Raw genomic sequence first — 21,753 nt, 5'->3', positions numbered from 1 at the left:
AGGTTCCCCCTAGTTGTGCGTTTTTTCGTTCGTGTCCACCGTGTTGCCTAAGGTGAGTCAGTTCCACACGGACTATGGAAAATGTGGGGTGGCAGACAGTCCATATTTTCCTCACACTTTTTGACAAATCTATTTTCTGCTTCACTGTCCTCTCGGCAAGTTTGAAACTTGTGTGCTTTTTTTTTAGGAATACTTACCCCCTTGCGGTCGCAGTAACTGCCTCGAACGCGTCCATGCTGCTGAGTTAACTTCTTCAATCTATTTTGTGGTGCCACCGCACCTCGACCAATGAGATGATCGCATTCCGTATCGTTTTCTATGAGCTGTCACTTCATTCGTCACAGCAGTGTTGCTCCACGTTCTTTGGTCAGAACGCTACCGTAAATTGTACCATAAAGGGCATTTAAAAAAACAAAACTACACATTAAAACAATACATTTGCGACTGTATTTGCTATAAACAAAATAATACATTGGGTCACCTAAATTGGCGGATGACGTTGCTGGTAATGATTTTCAACATCCACGAGGTGTCAGTGCTGAGCGACACAATCAACAGATTGGGCATGTATTTGCAATACCATATTTATTCTAGTTATTGCCCATATTCTAATAATCGCCCAGTGTATGTTAGCGATGACATAAATAAAAATCAATGATACCTCTAATTATTGCCCATGCTGCTAAAAATTCCCCCCAAAACTTACGTTTTCCTCCGCCACCGCATGCCGACGTCATTGCGCAAGTTTAAATATGACTGATTTGACAGCACGTCGAATGTCTCTTTTAAATTATTTTTCTCCATAGACAATGATACAACTACACTCGTCACTCCGCTACAATATCCTCACACAATTACGTTATCGGGGCGTGCGCTCGAATAAGACGATCGCGATAATATGACGTGACCAACACATGATGTGCGACGGTACCGTGTCGCATCGATGGAGCGTCAATTGACACACCCCGCTCTTAGAGGTAGATCAAAACAGCCGCTGTTCTAGCATTCAGAACACCAGTGAGATGCAGGTATTGCATACTAAATAAGGAAAATGTGCATATTATCGCCCATTTCAATGCCCCTTGGCGATCGGACAAAAAGTGTTCTGTTATTCCCCACCCCCCTGTTGGACATAGACTTTCTCTAATTATCGTCCTGGGCGAAAATTAGAATAAATACGGTAATTTAATAAAACGGGTCACCTAAATCCACGGATGACTTTGCTGGTAATGATTTCATACAGCCACTAGGTGTCAGTGTTGAGCGACTGAATCAAGATAGGGAACGTATTTGCAATAGAAATATAATAAACTGGGTCACCTAAATACGCGGATGGCTTTGCTGGTAATGATTTTCAACATCCACCAGGTGCTGAGCGACAGAATCAACAGATAGGGAATGTACTGCTTATCACCCAACATATTGCACATTTAGCAAAGTTTAGTAAAGACCTAGTTACTGTTTTTCTGGTTTTAGCTTATGTGGTTATGAAGCCAACCCATGAAAGGAAAACTAAATATGTCCGAATAAGTTGTATTTTGGTGTAGGAATTGTCAATAATAATTTATCATAATTAAAAAAAAATAGTTGGAAAAATATGGGAAGAAAGAAAATTAAAGCATCTATTGAATTGATACAACTAATACATTTAATATAATGGCGCAACACACAATTTATACATGGACAACTAAATATAACTAAGTGGTGAAATATATTATAATTTACATTAAATTAATTCAATTTAATAAAAAAAATAAACTGACTATTTTGTGCATTTAACTTTAAACTTTAATAATGAAACATTTTAAACAGAACAACAAACAAGTAACAAGAACAAAAACAGTAGAACAAAAAATAAAACAAAATTACCATTTAAACCCCTCTGGGGGAAAATTAGGCCCATCGGGGAATCTTTCGTTCCACTCAATCAATGGAACCCTTTTAGTGGCGTTGTTGGCATCTACAAGCTCCACGTGTTCGCCTTTAATTTTAAATGCCATGGCGTGAAATGCCTTCTTCCAGTTCCTGCGTAAAGAAATTTCATGACAATTTATTATGTGTTTAAAACACCACGAGAAAACAGATGGATGGATGGATGGATGGATGGATGGATGGATGGATGGATGGATAAAAAACTTAAAACCTAAAACAATTTGATTAATTTCATGATCAGAACCACTATGATTTTATACAGTCAAGGAAGCAAGTGAAATTGTATGTCTTCCTGATAGGGCTGTATCTGTGACAAAATCTTATAAAGTTGGTGATCCAGATTTAGAGAAAACTCCTAAAGCATGAATCTGACTTCAGCCTTGATGATGATGAGCCACTGATAGCAGTTTTTGTCAAGTAAATAACAGTATTGATTCAATTTAGAATATGTTTGTCTATACACAGGAAAAAAACTGCATGCTTTAGGTACCTTTATCACAGTATTTTCTGTGGAGTGGAGCTCCACGCCACCAGAACAAGATGTCATCATGTGCGTCATAGATAGCCGCTGTCCAACTCTTACTTGAAAAAAGTTGCTCTCTCGCCACCTGAGCACTTTTATTTCCCTGTGATCCTATAATGAAGATGTCAAATTAGTATTAGCTGTTGAATTGTAGATCTAGGCTACAATTACGAAGGCAACATGATGCCCTAAGGGACCTTACTCAGGTGAAATTAGAGTGTGATATATATCTATATTTAGACACACACACACACACGCGCACGCACGCACACATAGTGTGAGAGAGAGAAAACAATCAGTTTACTTTTTTTAAATAAAAGATGCCCAATGGGACCAGCATCCTACGTGTTACCACCATCCTGATGGGGCGGATCTAAAAAAGGAAGACAGATTAAACATCAATACTTCATGAAGGAGAGGGAGCAAAAAGAGAGAGAGTGATCTTACAGCAGAGACAATGCCGTCTGTTGTGAACAGGACACCCTCCTCATGGCTGATGTCCTTTAATGGTCTGCTAATGCTTGAAGGGTACAGGGGAGCTGTCCCCTTCTCCTCCAAATGGGCCGTCACCTCAGGGACCTTACTCAGGTGAAATGAGAGTGTGATATATATCAATATTTAGACACACACAGAGACACACAGACATGTACACATACACACGCACACATACGTAGAGTGCGAGAGAGAGAGAACAATCAGTTTACTTTTTTTAAAAAAAAAATGCCCAATGGGATCGGCATCCTACGTGTAAACACCATCCTGATGGGGCGGATCTAAAAAAGAAAGACAGATTAAACCTCAATACTTCATGAAGGAGAGGGAACAAAAAGAGAAAGATTGATCTTACAGCAGAGACAATGCCATCTGTTGTAAAGAGGACACCCTCCTCGTGGTAAATGTCCTTCAATTCTCTGGTGATACTTGAAGGGTACAAGAGAGCTGTCCCCTTCTCCTCCAAATGGGCCGTCACCTCCATCCTCCCAGCCACATAGATGGAGGTGTTGTGCCGGGAGAGGAGGACCCCTTCCTCTCTTCCCCGGCCAAAATTTATAAAACGGAATGTACCTCCGACAGAGACGTCGGAGGCTAAATTCGGAAACAAAATAAATTTACACAGACGGTGGCCGTCACAGAGGGCGACCACTGTGTTGCAGTGGGAGGCCCCAGCCTCCACTGTCCCATCCTCTTTTAAGACCCATTGAGAGTATTTTGTAATCGTTTTTAACGCCACTACTTTGGCCGTGAGCGCCGCCGGCAACTGGTGTAGGGTCCATAGGTTTTCCATTCTGAAAAAAATAAATAAAAATAATAACTGATCAACAGAGACATAATTACTACAGCACTTATATATGGTTTAATTAGTCTACATGATGACAGAAATTGAATGCATCTGATGGCGCCGCGGATGGCTGCCACGGTGAGTCGCTCTCTGTTTCTTTGTCTTATTTTGTGTGTTTTCTGTGTCTTCTGCTCTCCATCCCGGTTCACTTTTACTAGAGAAGCACTGTTAAACATCGGTCAGTCTTCTTCTGGTATTTTCTCTCCTGTTCTCTCTGATTCAGACTGTTTGCCGGAGAATTTAGCCGGAGCGGCGGTGCTATACAAGCTAGCGCGACTGCGGCGACGCGGAAAACGAGCCGGAGCCCTCGTAAAGCTGAGGCAGAGAGGGTTCCGTTCTGCCCTACCGTCAAGTCATCTGGCGAATGTCCGCTCCCTGGCGAACAAGATGGACGAACTGCTGCTCCTCACTTCAAGGAACACGGACTTCAGCAGATCCGCCGCGCTGTGTTTTGTTGAAACCCCCACCACGCCATGGAGTTAGCTGGGTTTCGGCTAACGCGTGCAGATCGCAGCGCGGAGCTCTCCGGAAAATCAAAGGGAGGTGGTCTCTGTTTCTACATTAATGAACGTTGGTGTACCGATGTCATGGTGTTGAAAGAGTTTTGCAGCCCTCTCCTAGAAACACTTTTCATAAACTGCCGGCCGTTCTATTCACCACGGGAGTTCTCCTCGATCGTCATGGCGGCTGTTTACATCCCACCACACGCACGTGCGAGTGAAGCCACGCAGATGCTGGCTGACCAGGTGACAGACATGGAGAAACTTCTACCAAATTCACTAATCATTGCTCTGGGTGATCTTAACAGGGCGAACCTCGCACACGAACTCCCCAGATACAGACAGCACATAACGTGTCCCACCAGAGGGGCAAAGACACTGGACCACTGCTACACCGTAATTAAGGATGCATACCACTCTGTGGCTCGTGCAGCTTTAGGACTCTCGGACCACTGTCTAGTTCATCTGATCCCTGCCTACAGACAGAAACTAAATACTTCTAAGCCTGTGGTGAGGACTGTCAGGAAGTGGACAGTGGAGTCAAGGCAGAACCTCCAAGCCTGCTTTGACTGCACCGATTGGAGAGTTTTTGAAGCTGCAAATTCAGACTTGTATGAACTCACTGACACTGTCACATCATACATCAGTTTTTGTGAGGATCTGTGTGTGCAGACTAAGACCTTCTACACATACAACAACGACAAACCTTGGTTTACACCGAACCTTAGGAGGCTGCGCAAAGTCAAGGAGGGGGCCTACAGGAGCGGCGACCGGGACCTGTTCATGCAGACCAGAAACACACTGAACCGAGAGGTCAGGAAAGCCAGGAGGTGTTACGGGGAGAGCCTGGAGAGACACCTCTCTGCCAATCCTGATCCCTCAACAGTGTGGAAAGGCCTGCAGAGCATCACGGGCTTCAAGAAACGAACCCCCCGTCCTGTGGAGAGCCCAAGGCTCGCTAACCAGCTAAACAGGTTCTACTGCAGGTTTGATCGGTCCTCCCAGACAACGGGACCTCCTGCAGCACAATCCACATACTCTCCTCCCCCCACAACTGCTCTGTCCACACCTCCATCACCGTGGTCACCGACTCTCTCTCTTGCAGAGGCCGCGCCCGCACTCCAGATTCGCGACGAGGAAGTGCGCCAGATGTTCCGGAGACAAAAGATCAGGAAGGCACCGGGCCCAGACGGCGTGTCACCTTCCTGCTTGAAAGTCTGCGCTGAGCAGCTGGCGCCCACCTTTGCACGGATCTTCAATCGTTCCCTGGAGCTGTGTGAGGTGCCCGCGTGCTTCAAGAGCTCCACCATCGTTCCAGTGGCCAAGAAGCCCGCCATCACAGGTCTGAATGACTATAGACCTGTTGCACTGACATCTGTGGTTATGAAATCTTTCGAGAGGTTAGTGCTGAACCACCTGAAGGATGTCACGGGCCCCCTGCTGGACCCCCTCCAGTTTGCCTACCGGGCAAACAGGTTGGTGGATGATGCGGTCAACATGGGACTGCACTATATCCTGCAACACCTGGACACCCCAGGAAAGTACGCCAGGATCCTGTTTGTGGACTTCAGCTCGGCGTTCAACACCATCGCTCCTGACATCCTCCAACAGAAGCTCATCCAGCTCGCGGTGCCTGCCTCCACCTGTCAGTGGATCACCAGCTTCCTGACCAACAGGAGACAGCGTGTGAGGCTGGGGAGCATCACATCTGACACCCTGACCACCAACACTGGAGCCCCTCAGGGGTGCGTCCTCTCCCCACTGCTCTTCTCCCTCTACACCAACGATTTCTCCGCAAGTGACTCTTCTGTGAAGCTCCTGAAGTATGCAGACGACACCACTCTCATCGTACTGATCCAGAACGGTGATGAGACTGCGTACAGACAGGAGGTGGAGCGGCTGGTCCACTGGTGCAGCCAAAACCACCTGGACCTGAACCCGCTCAAGACCGTGGAGATGACAGTGGACTTCAGGCGAGGCCCTTCACCACTTTCACCCCTCACTATCCGCAGTAATACTATTCTCTCATCAGACACCTTCAAGTTCCTGGGAACCACAATCTCTCGGGACCTGAAATGGACCGGCCACATAGACTCTGTCCGGAAGAAGGCCCAGCAGAGGCTGTACTTCCTGAGACAGCTCAAGAAGTTCAACCTGCCGCGGGAGCTGCTGAAGACCTTCTACACTGCCATCATCCAGTCTGTCCTCTGCACCTCCATCACTGTCTGGTTTGGATCGGCCTCCAAACAAGACAAGCACAGACTGCAACGGACAATAAGGACTGCAGAAAAGATAATTGGAATCAACCTCCCATCTATCCAAGACTTGTACCTGTCCAGGATCAGGAAACGTGCAAGTAACATCTCAACAGACCCTTCGCACCCAGGTTGCAGCCTGTTTGAACTACTCCCCTCCGGAAGCCGTTATAGAGCTCTGCACACTAAAACCAGCAGACACAGAGACAGCTTCTTCCCCCAGGCTGTCGCTCTGATGAACTCACACCGCTCTTAGAGTCTCAGAGTCATTACTGTGCAATAACATCCTGCTTTCCACACCTTTTTTGTTTACACTGTTTGTACTATGTGTCCTCTCTGCATCCATTGCAGCCTGGTCATCCTAGAAGAGGGACCCTCCCATCTGTGGACTTTTCTCAAGGTTTCTCATTTCCCATAGCTGGAGTTTTGAGTTTTTCCTTGCCCTCTTGGGAGTTTAAGATCTGGGGATGTTTGAGAATATCTTTCATTCTTCACATGTGCTGAGTGTTGTTGTTAGTCACCTAAATGTTGAACAGAGGCTGTGATTTACCGAAGTCAAATTCCTTGTTTGGCACGCTCAAACATGGCGAATAAAAAACTCTTGAATCTTGAATCTTGATGAGGTGACCAAAGTGAATAAAGTTGGAATGGGTTGAATCGGTTGAAAAATGTAGAAATTAGAGTGGAAAAACGAAATTTTGTAGAATTTGGTGTGAATTTCAAAATTGAAAATTTGGAAATTTTGGTAAGTGGGAAGGTGTGGAATAGGTAGGCAAAAGATGAACAGTTGAAAGTTGGAATGGGTTGAATCGGTCAAAGAATGTAGAAATAACAGGTGAAAAACCAAATTTTGTGAAATTTTGTCGAAATTTTTAACGTGAAAACGTGAAATTTTTGAATTTGGGAATTTTGGGAATGTCGAGAATCATTCCGAATGTGGTTTGAATGTGCTGAATGAGGTGAATTTAAAAGGGGAATGACGTAAATGTGAAATGTCGAATCTGCCATTAAGAATGAATGGGGAAAAATTTGTCGTAAATTCGCGAATTTTGCGAAATTGGAAAATTTTCGGAACGAGAAAAATGGAAGCGCTCATCTCGTGAATATTTGGAATACGTCAAAAGTGGAACGGAGTGAATCGGATGAATTATGTGGAAGAAGAAGCGGGACAAAAAAGTGGCGGGAATAAAATAGAAGAATAATAATAACTAGAAAATGCAATTTCTGGAGAAATTGCGTGTGAAGGCGAATACTTTGAATCACTTCTTGGGGAATGATGCCGAATGATGTTGAAATGAGTTGAATTTCTTGAGAAATGTGGAAAATAGAAGTGTGATACTAAATTTTGGAGAATTTGGTTGAATTTCAAATTTGAAAGTTTGGAATTTTTGGTAAGTGGGAGGTTGTGGAATAGGTAGGCAAAAGATGAACAGTTGAAAGTTGGAACGGGTTGAAACGGTTAAATAATGTAGAAGTCAGAGCAAATCTTGAATCCCCATAGAGAATGAGTGGGAATTAAAAGAAAAAGCAATTGCGCCAAAATTTTTTGAAATTTGGAACAAAACGAAAAAAAACGGCTTCAGGAGGTTCACTTTTGGGGTTAAAATGTTGAAACGGGTTCAATCGGACAATAAATACAAAAGTTAGCGCCTAATGTAGCTATTTAGATCAGTTAATGCTGAAATAAGGTCACTTCCGGTCTATTTGAGTCACTTCCGGTCTGATAAGAGGCACTTCCGGTCTAGCTGAGGTCACTTCCGGTTTATTTGGGGTCACTTCCGGTTTAAAAAGGTCACTTCCGGTTTAAAAAGGTCACTTCCGGTTTGATTTGGGGTCACTTCCGGTTTACCTGTGGTCACTTCCGGTTCATTTGGGGTCACTTCCGGTTTGATTTGGGTCACTTCCGGTCTATTTGGGTCACTTCCGGTTTGATAAGAGGCACTTCCGGTCTAGCTGAGGTCACTTCCGGTTTATTTGGGGTCACTTCCGGTTTAAAAAGGTCACTTCCGGTTTAAAAAGGTCACTTCCAGTTTGATTTTGGGTCACTTCCGGTTTACCTGGGGTCACTTCCGGTTCATTTGGGGTCACTTCCGGTTTGATCTGGGTCACTTCCGGTTTGATTTGGGGTCACTTCCGGTTTACCTGAGGTCACTTCCTGTTTACCTAAGGTCACTTCCGGTTCGAATTGGGGCACTTCCGGTTCATTTTAGGTTCATTGGGAGCACTTCAGGGTCAATCCAAGATGGCCGCCACACTGGAAGTGGGGGTCAAGGGTTGAATTGTGTAAGCATAGTGGAAGTGGGGGTGAAGGGGTGAATATGGTAAGGATGAAGTGACCAAAGTGAATAAAGTTGGAATGGGTTGAATCGGTTGAAGAATGTAGAATTTAGAGTGAAAAAACTAAATTTTGTAGAATTTGGTGTGAATTTCAAAATAAAATTTTGGGAAATTTTGGTAAGTGGGAAGGTGTGGAATAGGTAGGCAAAAGATGAACAGTTGAAAGTTGGAATGGGTTGAATCGGTTGAAAAACGTAGAAGTTAGAGTAGAAAAACGAAATTTTGGAGAATTTGGTTGAATTTCAAATTTGAAATTTTGGAATTTTTGGTAGGTGAGAAGTTGTGGAATAGGCAGGCAAAAGATGAACAGTTGAAAGTTGGAATGGGTTGAATCGGTTGAAAAATGCAGAAATTAGAGTAGAAAAACGAAATTACGAAGAATTTGGTTGAATTTCAAATTTGAAAATTTGGAATTTTTTTGTAAGTGGGAAGTTGTGGAATAGGTAGGCAAAAGATGAACAGTTGGAAGTTGGAACGGGTTGAATCGGTCGAAAAATGTAGAAATTAGAGGTGAAAAACGAAATTTCGTGAAATTTTGTCGGAATTTTTAACGTGAAAACGTGAAATTTTTGAATTTGGGAATTTTGGGAATGTCGAGAATCATTGCGAATGTGGTTTGAATGTGCTGAATGAGGTGAATTTAAAAGGGGAATGACGTAAATGTGAAATGTCGAATCTGCCATTGAGAATGAATGGGGAAAAATTTGTCGTAAATTCGCGAATTTTGCGAAATCGGAAAATTTTCGGAACGAGAAAAATGGAAGCGCTCATCTCGTGAATATTTGGAATACGTCAAAAGTGGAACGGAGTGAATCGGATGAATTATGTGGAAGAAGAAGCGGGACAAAAAAGTGGCGGGAATAAAATAGAAGAATAATAATAACTAGAAAATGCAATTTCTGGAGAAATTGCGTGTGAAGGCGAAGACTTTGACTCACTTCTTGGGGAATGATGCCGAATGATGTTGAAATGAGTTGAATTACTTGAAAAATGTAGAAAACAGAGGTGAAAAACGGAATTTTGGAGAATTTGGTGGAATTTTGGAGGATTTGGTTGAATTTCAAATCTGAAGATGTGGAATTTATTGTAAGTGGGAATTTGGGGAATAGGTAGGAAAAAGATGAAGAGTTGAAAGTTGGAATGGGTTGAATCGGTTGAAAAATGTAGAAATTAGAGTAGAAAAACAAATTTTTGGAGAATTTGGTTGAATTTCAAATTTGAAAATTTGGAATTTTTTGTAAAGGGAAGTTGTGGAATAGGTAGGCAAAATATGAATACTTGAAAGTTGGAATGGGTTGAATCGGTAGAGAAATGTAGAAATGAGAGTAGAAAAACGAAATTTTGGAGAATTTGGTTGAATTTCAAATTTGGAATTTTTGGTAAGTTGGAAGTTGTAGAATAGGTAGGCAAAAGATGAACAGTTGAAAGTTGGAATGGGTTGAATCGGTTGAACAATGTAGAAAATAGAGTAGAAAAAAATGTTGGAGAATTTGGTTGAATTTCAAATTTGGGATTTTTGGTAAGTGGGAAGTTGTGGAATAGTTAGGCTAAAGATGAAGAGTTGAAAGTTGGAATGGGTAGAATCGGTTGAAAAATGTAGAAATTAGACTAGAAAAACGAAATTTTGAAAAATTTGTTTGAATTTCAAATTTGGAATTTTTGGTAAGTTGGAAGTTGTAGAATAGGTAGGCAAAAGATGAACAGTTGAAAGTTGGAATGGGTTGAATCGGTTGAACAATGTAGAAAATAGAGTAGAAAAAAATGTTGGAGAATTTGGTTGAATTTCAAATTTGGGATTTTTGGTAAACGGGAAGTTGTGGAATAGGTAGGCAAAAGATGAACAGTTGAAAGTTGGAATGGGTTGAATCGGTTGAACAATGTAGAAATTAGAGTAGAAAAATGAAATTTTGGAGAATTTGGTTGAATTTCAAATTTGGAATTTTTGGTAAGTGGGACGTTGTGGAATAGGTAGGCAAAAGATGAACAGTTGAAAGTTGGAATGGGTAGAATCGGTTGAAAAATGTAGAAATTAGAGTAGAAAAACGAAATTTAGAAAAATTTGGTTGAATTTCAAATTTGGAATTTTTGGCAAATGGGAAGTTGTAGAATAGGTTGGCAAAAGATGAACAGTTGAAAGTTGGAATGAGTTGAATAGGTTGAAAAATGTAGAAGTTAGAGTAGAAAAACGAAATTTTGGAGAATTTGGTTGAATTTCAAATTTAAAAATTTGGAGTTTTTGGTAGGTGAGAAGTTGTGGAATAGGCAGGCAAAAGATGAACAGTTGAAAGTTGGAATGGGTTGAATCGGTTGAAAAACGTAGAAGTTAGAGTAAAAAAACAAAATTTTGTAGAATTTGGTTGAAGTTCAAATTTGAAAATTTTGAATATTTGGTATGTGAGAAGTTGTGGAATAGGCAGGCAAAAGATGAACAGTTGAAAGTTGGAATGGGTTGAATCGGTTTAAAAATGTAGAAATTAGAGTAGAAAAACGAAATTACGAAGAATTTGGTTGAATTTCAAATTTGAAAATTTGGAATTTTTTTGTAAGTGGGAAGTTGTGGAATAGGTAGGCAAAAGATGAACAGTTGGAAGTTGGAACGGGTTGAATCGGTCAAAAAATGTAGAAATTAGAGGTGAAAAACGAAATTTCGTGAAAATTTGTCGGATTTTTAACGAGAAAACGTGAAATTTTTGAATTTGGGAATTTTGGGAATGTCGAGAATCATTCCGAATGTGGTTTGAATGTGCTGAATGAGGTGAATTTAAAAGGGGAATGACGTAAATGTGAAATGTCGAATCTGCCATTGAGAATGAATGGGGAAAAATTTGTCGTAAATTCGCGAATTTTGCGAAATCGGAAAATTTTCGGAACGAGAAAAATGGAAGCGCTCATCTCGTGAATATTTGGAATACGTCAAAAGTGGAACGGAGTGAATCGGATGAATTATGTGGAAGAAGAAGCGGGACAAAAAAGTGGCGGGAATAAAATAGAAGAATAATAATAATAGAGAATGGTGTAGAATAACATATGTGTGAAGGCCATCGCCTTCACACAATAATAGAGAATGGTGTAGAATAACATATGTGTGAAGGCCATCGCCTTCACACAATAATAATAGAGAATGGTGTAGAATAACATGTGTGAAGGCCATCGCCTTCACACAATAATAATAATAAAGGACAGCAATAACAATAGTGTGAAGGTCTTCACCTTCACACTAATAATAAAGTAGAATAACAATGTGTGAAGGCCTTTGCCTTCACACAATAATAATAATAAAGTAGAATAACAATGTGTGAAGGCCTTCGCCTTCACACAATAATAATAATAAAGTAGAATAACAATGTGTGAAGGCCATCGCCTTCACACAATAAAGTAGAATAACAATGTGTGAAGTAAAGTAGAATAACAATGTGTGAAGGCCTTCGCCTTCACACAATAATAATAATAATAATAAAGTAGAATAGCAATGTGTGAAGGCCTTCGCCTTCACACAATAATAATAATAATAATAAAGTAGAATAACAATGTGTGAAGGCCTTCGCCTTCACACAATAAAGTAGAATAACAATGTGTGAAGGCCTTCGCCTTCACACAATAATAATAATAATAATAATAAAGTAGAATAACAATGTGTGAAGGCATTCGCCTTCACACAATAAAGTAGAATAACAATGTGTGAAGGCCTTCGCCTTCACACAATAATAATAATAATAAAGTAGAATAACAATGTGTGAAGGCCTTCGCCTTCACATAATAATAATAATAATAATAAAGTAGAATAACAATGTGTGAAGGCCTTCGCCTTCACACAATAATAATAATAATAATAATAATAATAATAAAGTAGAATAACAATGTGTGAAGGCCTTCGCCTTCACACAATAATAAAGTAGAATAACAATGTGTGAAGGCCGCCTTCACACAATAATAATAATAAAGTAGAATAACAATGTGTGAAGGCCTTCGCCTTCACACAATAATAATAAAGTAGAATAACAATGTGTGAAGGCATTCGCCTTCACACAATAATAATAATAAAGTAGAATAACATTAGTGTGAAGGTCTTCACCTTCACACTAATAAAGGACAGCAATAACAATAGTGTGAAGGTCTTCACCTTCACACTAATAATAAAGGACAGCAATAACAATAGTGTGAAGGTCTTCACCTTCACACTAATAATAATAATAATAATAATAAAGGACAGCAATAACAATAGTGTGAAGGTCTTCACCTTCACACTAATAATAATAAAGGACTGCAATAACAATAGTGTGAAGGTCTTCACCTTCACACTAATAAAGGGCAGCAATAACAATAGTGCGAAGGTCTTCGCCTTCACACAATAATAATAATAATAATAATAACGTAGAATAACAATAGTGTGAAGGCCTTCGCCTTCACACAACTAGAATTGCAATTTCTGGAGAAATTGCGTGTGAAGGCGAAGGCAAATGTTAAAAATGATAAGCGGGAAGGGAAAAAAAGGAAAATAAATTATGAAAATATAAATGGGAAAATGACAAGAGTTACAAACGATAAGCGTAAAAAATGATAAGCGGGAAGAATAAAAAGTAAATTAAATTATTAAAATAAATTGGAAAATGACGAGTTACAAATGATAAGCGTGAATGAAGAGCGGGAAGAATAAAAAGGAAAATAAATTATTATAAAATGAATGGGAAAATGATGAGTTACAAATGATAAGCGGGAAGAATAAAAAGGATAATAAATTATGAAATAAATCGGAAAATGACAAGAGTTACAAATAATAAGCGTTAAAAGTGATAAGCTGGAAGAATAAAAAAGAAAATAAATATTATAAAATGGAAAAATGACGAGTTACAAATCATAAGCGTTAAAAATAAGCAGTGAATAAAAAGGAAAGAAGAAATTGCCCCTCGTAAAATCGAACTCACACGGGGAAGCTCCACGTGCTGAGAAACGCCCGCACCTCCAACTGCGCTAACGGCCTCCTTCTGCTGAGGGGGTGGAAGTTGGTTAATGTGATGAATGTTCAAGTTGAATGGGCTAATGAATGCGTAATTTTATACCACAAATGTACTAATTATGCAAACACGGTAAATATTTAGAACGCCAAAAACTGCATTAAGTGTTTGAGTTGGTGTAATGATGAAACACCCAACGTGACACATGTGAAATTTGAAACCTCGCATGAAGATGGCTCGTGTTGAAATTGCAATTCAGAATGAATGGCCACATATTGAATGAGCCACATATTTGCCAATGACACAAAAACAATGAATTTCATGAACAAAAAATGCCAAGAATAAATGCATAATGTTATACCACAAATGTACTAATTATGCAAAAACGTTCAATGTTTAGAACGAAAAATACTACAAACTCTGGCAGAAATCAATGGTTTCGACAAAATAATGCAGTCAAATATTTAAGTGGCACAAAGAGCTATGCTTTCAAACAAAAAACTTAGTCTTCCCAATGAAAAGTGCAACTGCACCCCACCCACCCCTAACTCTGACAGAAACCAATTGGGCATTGGCGAAATAAAATCTTTATTGACATATTTCAACTACTTCACCCTGCGAATAAATGAGTCGCAGTAAGAGTCCACCTTGTGGTATTCTAGGCAGCGCAGAAAAAGTCTTGCTCCACACACTCATGGCAATTCTTGTCTCAACCCGCTCCCCATCCACCAACATGACCTCTCCCTCTTCGACCATCAGCCCTATGGCCACTAAATCGACAGTTGCATTGTAGACCTAGTGAATAAAAAACACAATTAGGTTTACTCAGGTGAAAACTGACAACAATTATATAACTCAAAGGTTACAAATAAGTCTATAAACTTAAGGTCAATTCATTACAGTCACACCCAGCAATTACTAATTCACAAGGTGTCCTTAAAATCCTTCCATTATCTGTACCGTTTTGTCCCCACCAAGGGGGTTGTTTGCAAACAGGCTGGTCACAAGTCAACAGCATTTCTCATAAAGTTGTAAAATTTGAAGGCGATTGTATGGAAAGCCGGCATTCATAGTATTATACTCATTCATTCAAAACAACCTAAACTGATAACATTCCTTTTCCATTTTAAAGATTTTTCTTTACTCACCGATATCTTAGAATATTGTGTGGTGTTGAGCGACAGGCCAAATTCGTTCGTCACGGCACGAACGTGCGTGAATGTGTAAAAGGCCCCAACCTTGATCGGGGTCAAGTTCGCCTCCCTCCACACGGCCACTCGTACGACATCTTCGTTCTGCAATGGTTTAAAGGGCTAGAGACACCGATATATGTACAAATCGGTTTTAGTTAGCTTATGGGCTTATAAATATAAATTGACGATCGAAACAACGAAAAGGAAGCTGTTGCTCTGAAAATTTTAATTTAAAGTTGCCGCGCAGACGAGTTTGACTGCACTCCTTCGAGACTGGGGAAGAAACCGGAAGTGACGTCTCAAGTTGTACACGTTTAGCTTGAGTGAATGGAAAACAACAGTATGTCGAAGCGTGGAGGCAAAAGGTGTATCGCGATGGGATGCAATAACACCAACGGAGGAGGAGTATCGCTATTTTGTTTTCCTAAAGACGAGGGTTTGAGGAAACAATGGACCAAACAAGTACAAAGGACGCGGAAAGACTGGTCTGGTCCTACAGATTATAGTGTACTGTGCAGTGCACATTTCCAGGAAACCTGCTTTGAACCTGGACCCCTTATGAGGATCAAACTCGGCATCAGTACACGGTGCAAGCTAGTGCTCAAAAAGGATTCTGTCCCAACAATTTTTTCTAGACCAATGACCGCAACTGTTGACAATGCTTCTGCTGGTAGCCCTAGCCAGACTAGTGGCCATAGTTCTACCCCAACCAGGGCTACAACGCCAGTCACAGAACAAGAGCGGACTCCATTTGGAAAGCCTAGACGAGCGTTTGTCAAACGAGAGAGGAAAAGGGTAAGTTTAATTTTAATTAAGTCAGGCCACTGTACCAAGAATAATACTAGTAAATAAATAAATATTTCAATATTTCAAATATCTCATTCCAACAAGAATAAATGTATAAAATCAATGAAGCACATGTAATTGAAATATGTTGCATTCTGTTTAAGATTATTGCTGCCATGGAGACTGACGTGCTGTATCAGGAGGCTGACATGCTGTCTCAGAAGGCTGACATGCTGTCTCAGTCGGACCAGGATAGTCCTGTCATAGCTGTGGAATCTCCCCAAACGCTAAGCCAGGTATGGAATTTCTAATGTTTTCTCAAGATTATGTATAATTGTTAGATAACAAAGAAATTACTATACTAAACATATAGCATAAGAATATATCTATATAAATGTTGGAATAATTTTAAGTGAAGCTTTGGCCTGCCAGACCTGGAGGCCTCGCCTTTACGAGTTTATCTTTCCTTTTATCTAGGTTCTTCCTTTTTAGTGATAGGGATGTCTTTTGATCCCTGTCAGCCATTTGTATCCTTCCTGTCCTTATGTTGTCTGTGTGTTTTGGTTCCCGTAAGAGGCCTTCAGTAACAATGAGCAGGGCTTATTTGCATAGGTGACATGTTCTTTGTTTGATTCACAGGAACTTCATTCCTTTTCATTTAGATGTAGGTTTGGTTCATAGATTGTAGTTTATCAGACCTGTTTTTCTTTGTTAAAGGTTACATACAGTTAGAAGTAGTTGCATAAAAGTTATCCCATATTTACTCAATGTTTGTTTAAGGAACTGCATACCGGTTACCTCACGTTTGCTTAATGTGTGTTGAAGTGTTTAGGACAAGTTACTTATTATTATTATGTGTTAATTTACCAAGTAGATAAAGTTAGCAAAGGTCTAGTTGCATTTGTTCCACAGCAAAGCGGCAATCAACGTGCTTCAAGGTATTTGATCACAGTCGACGACGAGTCAGCCAACTGTGAGGGAAGACGGCTGGGGACGGCCTCTGCGGGGGGTCACGAGCCAACAGCGAAGTGCTAATTCACACCACACTACATTCTTTTGCTAATCAGCGTTGCTACAGACACAATCCCCCCTCCCTTTAGTGTAGCAACGCCTCTGTAACCAGGGCAACCATAACATTAAAAAGAGGGGCACGTGGAGTAAGGACTCAGAACTGATGGAGGTTGTAACTGAGATTGCTTTCTCTATCGTTCTCCTCACGAGTAAACCTGTTCTGGTTGTCTTCTCCTTTTCATTCCAGCGAGTGATTTAATGTCTAATCGTATTTAGACCCAACAATATATCATTTATGTGCAAATGTTTTGTTAATATTTATATGCAACCTACTTTACAGATTAACGTGATGCATTGTATATATTACAGGTGAGCCAGACAGACCCTCCCAAACTTGTAAATAGAAAAGTACAAGCCAACATAAGGAAAAGGACCAAAACCAAGACTCAAGGTACGAATGTTACATAATTTTATGTACTTTTATTATTAATATTTACAATTTGTTTTCCAATACTATTTCACCGGTATTTATTTTGTCTATTTCCTTGAAACATTATATGTAAAGTACAGTAACTTTAATGTTTGTGGGTATTGATTTTTGCATTTTTAGGAGGTTAGCAAAATTATCCAATTCAATACCCAGTGAACATTTGTAAATTTACAATCTCTCTTAAACAGCTACTTTAAAGACATAAAATAAAAATATGCAAAATTTTGGCACAAGTGTACATACATATACATGTTTTCTTTAAATACACCGACGTTTGTATCTGAGGTCAATCACATCTTTTAATGTTTTTCAGGCAATCAAACCATTCCCATGGAGCCAGCTTTGAAAACAACAGAGACTTCCGTGCAGTGCGAGTTGTTGTCAGGACCACCCCTGAGAAAGTTGCCGGTACAAGGCAGAAGGGATGAAGATGAGTATTACCGGCACTTAGATAACGATGATGATGATATGAAAGTAGACATGCAACAATCTGATGCCTACCAGCCAACTTTATCTGACTTCAATTTATCGGATTCGGAGTCGGATATGGATTTAGAGGATGAAGCAGAAAGGGAGGCAGCACTTGAGGCTGGTGAAGATGCAGGGAATGTGCAAGCTGGCAGTATACATGCGGAGCCAAAATATATCGTGTTTGATACTTGTTTGGATAGGCTTTTGACATGGTGCCACTGTCCAAATTGTGGAAGTATTGATGTCCAACACACAAAGCAAACAGTTGGCTCACTTCTATCCGTTACATTCACATGCAGTGCATGTGATTCAAATTCAAAATGGAATAGCCAGGCATATTTTGGAAAATTTCCAGCAGGAAATGTTCTACTGTCCGCAGGAATTTTGTTTGCTGGTGCCACTGCAGGAAAGGTCCTAAGGGTCCTAAACAGTGTAGGCATCCAAACCTACAACCGTCGAACCTTTTTCAGGCACCAAAGAAGTCTGTTGCATCCAGCAATAATGACAGTCTGGGAGAAACAGCAGCGCTACATTCTCACTGTCCTTCAGGTAGAGGGACGACCTTTGGTGCTGGGTGGTGATGGTAGGGCAGACAGCCCAGGACATAGTGCCAAATATGGCACCTACACAACGATGGAACTAGAAGTGAATCTAGTTATCGACATCGAACAAGTTCAGGTACCAGTACAGTTTTTGGCTGTTTCATTAAATTCATTTTAATAATAGCATTTAGTTTTTATAGATCTTTTACTTGGCAAGTACAAGTCTTGCCCATGTTTGTCATAAAGCATTAAAAATTAATTTGTTTTATATTTGTAGGTTTATCAGTTGGACTTCTATGATTAATTTCATCCAGATTAATTAATCTTAATTTAGCTAGAAATCTGTCGGCGGAGTTGTAAAATTGCAAATTGATTTGTCTTTACAGAGCAATGAGGTTGGAGGTAGTTATTACATGGAGTTGGAGGGGCTGACTCGCTGCGTTGAAAGGTTGAAGGAAAAATGGGACCTCGTTTTGGGTACTTTAGTAACAGATCGACATGCCCAAATTGGAAAGTGGGTGCGAATAAACCTCCCCAACACAAGGCACTTTTATGATGTCTGGCATGTGGCAAAACGTTAAAAAAACAATATTTCTGTCTTTCGTTAAAATTTTGTTCAATTGACTTGTGATGTGTTCTAATGATATTTTTATCATACTTTTTTACGCAGGATTTCCTAAGAAACTCACAGCTGCAGCAAATGAAAGGCAGTGTGGGGACCTTCGGCCATGGCTGAAAAGTGCAGTTAATCACCTGTACTGGTCAGGTATGTCAACACCATCAGGCAATGGAGAACTCATCTTGGCTAAATGGAAATCACTAGTGAACCATGTTCAAAATATCCATGAAGGCCATGGAGAGATTTTCCAATCATGCACCCACGGTAGTCTTGAAGGCAGGGGGACAAAGAAAAAACGGCTAAAACCAAGTAAGGAATTATATTATAGGTATATTTTGAAAGTGTATATTTACACTGGCTCTGTGACCATGATCTCTGGCCTAAAAAAATTGGACTCTTGCTGTTGAAATAGATGTAAATTCTTTATCCAACCTACTCTAAAAATTCACTTTATGGAAGGCAGGCACCATACCAAATTTCATTAACCCCACTGACAGTAGTTAGAGGGATTATTTATTATTTTCAACCCCGCCTCCAAATTTTATTAGAGTCCACCAAATTTTAAATAAATAATAACCTCTCAAGCTATTGTGACTGGGGTTTTATAAAAGATTAGATGTCATGATCCTATTCCAGGTACAAAGTCAAGCTCAAAATTCAAGGCAGTAGTGTGCAACGAATACCTCTGTCGTGATGTGAAACGACTGTCGAGCCACCATCAGACCTCTCGGATAGAAGCCTTCCACAGCCTGGTGATACAATTTGCACCAAAGATGGTGGTGTTCTCTTTTACTGGAATGCAGTGTCGGTAAGTAGCCAATTGTATGAACCTTTATTATTTATGTTTCTGGTTAGAAGTGCTATTATTACTTGGCCTCACTTTGCTAGGAGGGAACTGGTGGTTGCAAGTTTATTTGCTGACAGTGGGCAAGTCATTTTACCGAAGTCAAATTCCTTGTTTGGCACGCTCAAACATGGCGAATAAAAAACTCTTGAATCTTGAATTTGTGGAGACTTTTTTCCAATTTGCTTCACCATTCAAGGATGGCCCTGCTTGTGAATGACCCTTGGTGTAAAACTATTTCTCATCCAACCAACCTAAAAATTATAGTGTACATTATTTAAACATCCAACAGAAAATTTAAATGTATTGTAATGTATATGCTTAAACAATGCATTTATGTATTGTTGTTACAGCACACTGTTGGCAGCAATGCATTATAACGAAAATGCAGGAAGGGCTCAGGCCACCACAAAAGAAGGGAAGAAACGCTTTCTTATCCAATATCCAAAATATAAACGTGGAGGACATGTTGTAAGGAAGATCATGAACAATGCAACTTACGGTAATATTTCAAGTTAATCACATATATTCATGGATTGAAACCAAATTATTTGTCCAGCAACTTTAGGTGTTCTTCCATCAAACTTGTATCCACAATTCTGAAATTCCACAAAATGTTTGAATTAATTTTAGAAATTTTTATATGCCGTATTTGCCGGTGTATTGGTCGACCTTTTTCGATCCAAAATCGACCGAAAAAAATCTACCTCGACTTATACACCGAGTCATAAAATTTAACTTCGTATTCATCGCTTCAAATGTGATGGGCCGTTTCTCATGCATCTCATTGTGCGTGGGTGTGCGTCCGTCAGGCTCATCAAACAGCGAGAAACTGAATCATTATAAAGCGTTCGTCGCATTAACACGCATCCTCAACAACAATTTCAAATATTCTCACCTCAATAACGGACATCGAAAGCCAGACAGCGACGATGACTGCTAGGGGGAAGTACTGGGTATTGAGCGAATGTGCAAGTCATCGCGCGTCAAGCAACGACAATAACTACCGGTACGTAAACATTCAATCGCCATGTCTAAATGAATGTCGTTGGCACTTAGAAAATATTCGCCAAACTTGGCCAAACTTCCAGGGGAAGAGGCCGAATTTTCACTTGTTCTGGCCAACCGGAGGAACCAGCCGAGGCGGACACTTTATGGCGGTTGAGTCGTTGGCACTTAGAAAATATTCGCCAAACTTGGCCGGACTTCCAGGGGAAGAGGCCGAATTTTCACTTGTGGTGGCCGACACGGGGAACCAGCCGAGGCGGACACTTTACGGCGGTTGAGTCGTTGGCACTTAGAAAATATTCGCCAAACTTGGCCGGACTTCCAGTGGAAGAGGCCGAATTTTCACTTGTTCTGGCCGACATGGGGAACCAGCCGAGGCGGACTCTTTATGGCGCAAGAGCCGTTGGCACTTAGAAAATGTGAACCGGGCGGCGTGCGCGAGTGCGCGGCCCGCTGGAAGTCGAATGAGGCTCCACGATTTCATCCGCGGTGCTTATAAAGTGCCGATCCGCTCGGCGGGAGCTATTTTCGGCCACTTGACGCGTGCGCACGGCCTCCCGGATGTGCCGGGCGGCGTGTGCGAGCTCGCCGGCCGCTGGAAGTCGAATGAGGCTCTGCGATCCGCTCGGCGGGAGCTATTTTTGGCCACTTGGCGCGTGCGCACGGCCTCCCGGTGGTGCCAGGCGGCGTGCGCGAGTGCGCTGGCCAATGGAAGTCGAATGAGGCTCCGCGATCTCCTCCGCGGTGCTTATAAAGTGCCGATCCGCTCGGCTTGGAGTTATTTCCGGCCTCCCGGTGGTGCCGGGCGGCGTGCGCGAGCTCGCCGGCCGCTGGAAGTCGAATGAGGCTCCGCGATCTCCCCCGCGGTGCCTATAAACAGCCGATCCGCTCGGCGGGAGCTATTTTCGGCCACTGCGCATGCGCACGGCCTCCCGGAATTTGAACACATTT

The 21,753-nt window shown here is 41.1% G+C and overlaps 3 protein-coding genes across 7 annotated transcripts; 2 read left to right on the top strand and 1 right to left on the bottom strand.

Annotated features, from left to right (window-relative positions):
* Positions 1-1,497: 1,497 nt before the first annotated feature.
* On the bottom strand, positions 1,498-17,129 carry LOC148398491 (uncharacterized). Of its 3 annotated transcripts, XM_088376082.1 has the most exons (7): positions 14,486-17,129; positions 13,809-13,868; positions 3,303-3,741; positions 3,160-3,228; positions 2,903-3,034; positions 2,760-2,828; positions 2,092-2,566 (listed from the first exon to the last, which is right to left on the bottom strand). In XM_088376082.1, exons 3-7 carry the CDS (start codon positions 3,738-3,740, stop codon positions 2,288-2,290), a joined length of 987 nt encoding a protein of 328 aa, XP_088232208.1. In that variant the 5' UTR covers position 3,741; positions 13,809-13,868; positions 14,486-17,129; the 3' UTR covers positions 2,092-2,287. The 3 variants fall into 3 exon arrangements, with proteins under 3 accessions (XP_088232210.1, XP_088232208.1, XP_088232209.1); XM_088376084.1 differs by lacking the exons at positions 13,809-13,868; positions 14,486-17,129 and adding an exon at positions 1,498-2,025 and having other exon boundaries at positions 2,423-2,566; positions 3,303-7,561; XM_088376083.1 differs by lacking the exon at positions 13,809-13,868 and having other exon boundaries at positions 14,486-14,565.
* On the top strand, positions 2,119-7,514 carry LOC148398492 (uncharacterized). Its single transcript, XM_088376077.1, has one exon. It carries the CDS (start codon positions 4,268-4,270, stop codon positions 6,803-6,805), a length of 2,538 nt encoding a protein of 845 aa, XP_088232203.1. The 5' UTR covers positions 2,119-4,267; the 3' UTR covers positions 6,806-7,514.
* LOC148398490 (uncharacterized) lies at positions 13,214-20,513 on the top strand. 3 transcript variants are annotated; one of them, XM_088376080.1, is made up of 8 exons: positions 13,214-15,826; positions 15,982-16,113; positions 17,198-17,279; positions 17,632-18,467; positions 18,718-18,907; positions 19,002-19,097; positions 19,587-19,758; positions 20,148-20,513. In XM_088376080.1, the coding sequence occupies exons 1-8, from the start codon at positions 15,359-15,361 to the stop codon at positions 20,311-20,313; spliced, it is 2,142 nt and encodes a 713-aa protein (XP_088232206.1). In that variant the 5' UTR covers positions 13,214-15,358; the 3' UTR covers positions 20,314-20,513. The 3 variants fall into 3 exon arrangements, 2 of the variants coding, with proteins under 2 accessions (XP_088232206.1, XP_088232204.1); XR_015858589.1 differs by lacking the exon at positions 20,148-20,513 and having other exon boundaries at positions 13,216-15,826; positions 18,718-18,845; positions 19,587-19,640; XM_088376078.1 differs by lacking the exon at positions 20,148-20,513 and having other exon boundaries at positions 13,217-15,826; positions 18,718-18,849; positions 19,587-19,731.
* Positions 20,514-21,753: the final 1,240 nt, after the last annotated feature.

The sequence above is a fragment of the Syngnathus floridae genome, chromosome 5 (assembly GCF_059516105.1).
Source record: "Syngnathus floridae isolate MCC-2025c chromosome 5, RoL_Sflo_1.0, whole genome shotgun sequence".
Lineage (NCBI taxonomy): Eukaryota > Metazoa > Chordata > Actinopteri > Syngnathiformes > Syngnathidae > Syngnathus > Syngnathus floridae.
Note: the sequence above shows the minus strand (reverse complement) of the source record. Positions and strands in the feature narration are given on the sequence as shown.

What these genes read in the sequence shown, in the direction of transcription:
- LOC148398491 (XM_088376082.1), bottom strand. Translation starts at nt 3,740, where the DNA reads ATGGAAAACCTATGGACCCTACACCAGTTGCCGGCGGCGCTCACGGCC. An exon ending in CAGATGGCATTGTCTCTGCT is followed by an intron (nt 3,229 to 3,302) that starts GTAAGATCAATC and finishes TTTCTTTTTTAG; the next exon opens with ATCCGCCCCATCAGGATGGT. An exon ending in CAGACGGCATTGTCTCTGCT is followed by an intron (nt 2,829 to 2,902) that starts GTAAGATCACTC and finishes TTCCTTTTTTAG; the next exon opens with ATCCGCCCCATCAGGATGGT.
- LOC148398492 (XM_088376077.1), top strand. Translation starts at nt 4,268, where the DNA reads ATGGAGTTAGCTGGGTTTCGGCTAACGCGTGCAGATCGCAGCGCGGAG.
- LOC148398490 (XM_088376080.1), top strand. Translation starts at nt 15,359, where the DNA reads ATGGAAAACAACAGTATGTCGAAGCGTGGAGGCAAAAGGTGTATCGCG. An exon ending in TCAAACGAGAGAGGAAAAGG is followed by an intron (nt 15,827 to 15,981) that starts GTAAGTTTAATT and finishes ATTCTGTTTAAG; the next exon opens with ATTATTGCTGCCATGGAGAC. An exon ending in TCGACATCGAACAAGTTCAG is followed by an intron (nt 18,468 to 18,717) that starts GTACCAGTACAG and finishes TTGTCTTTACAG; the next exon opens with AGCAATGAGGTTGGAGGTAG.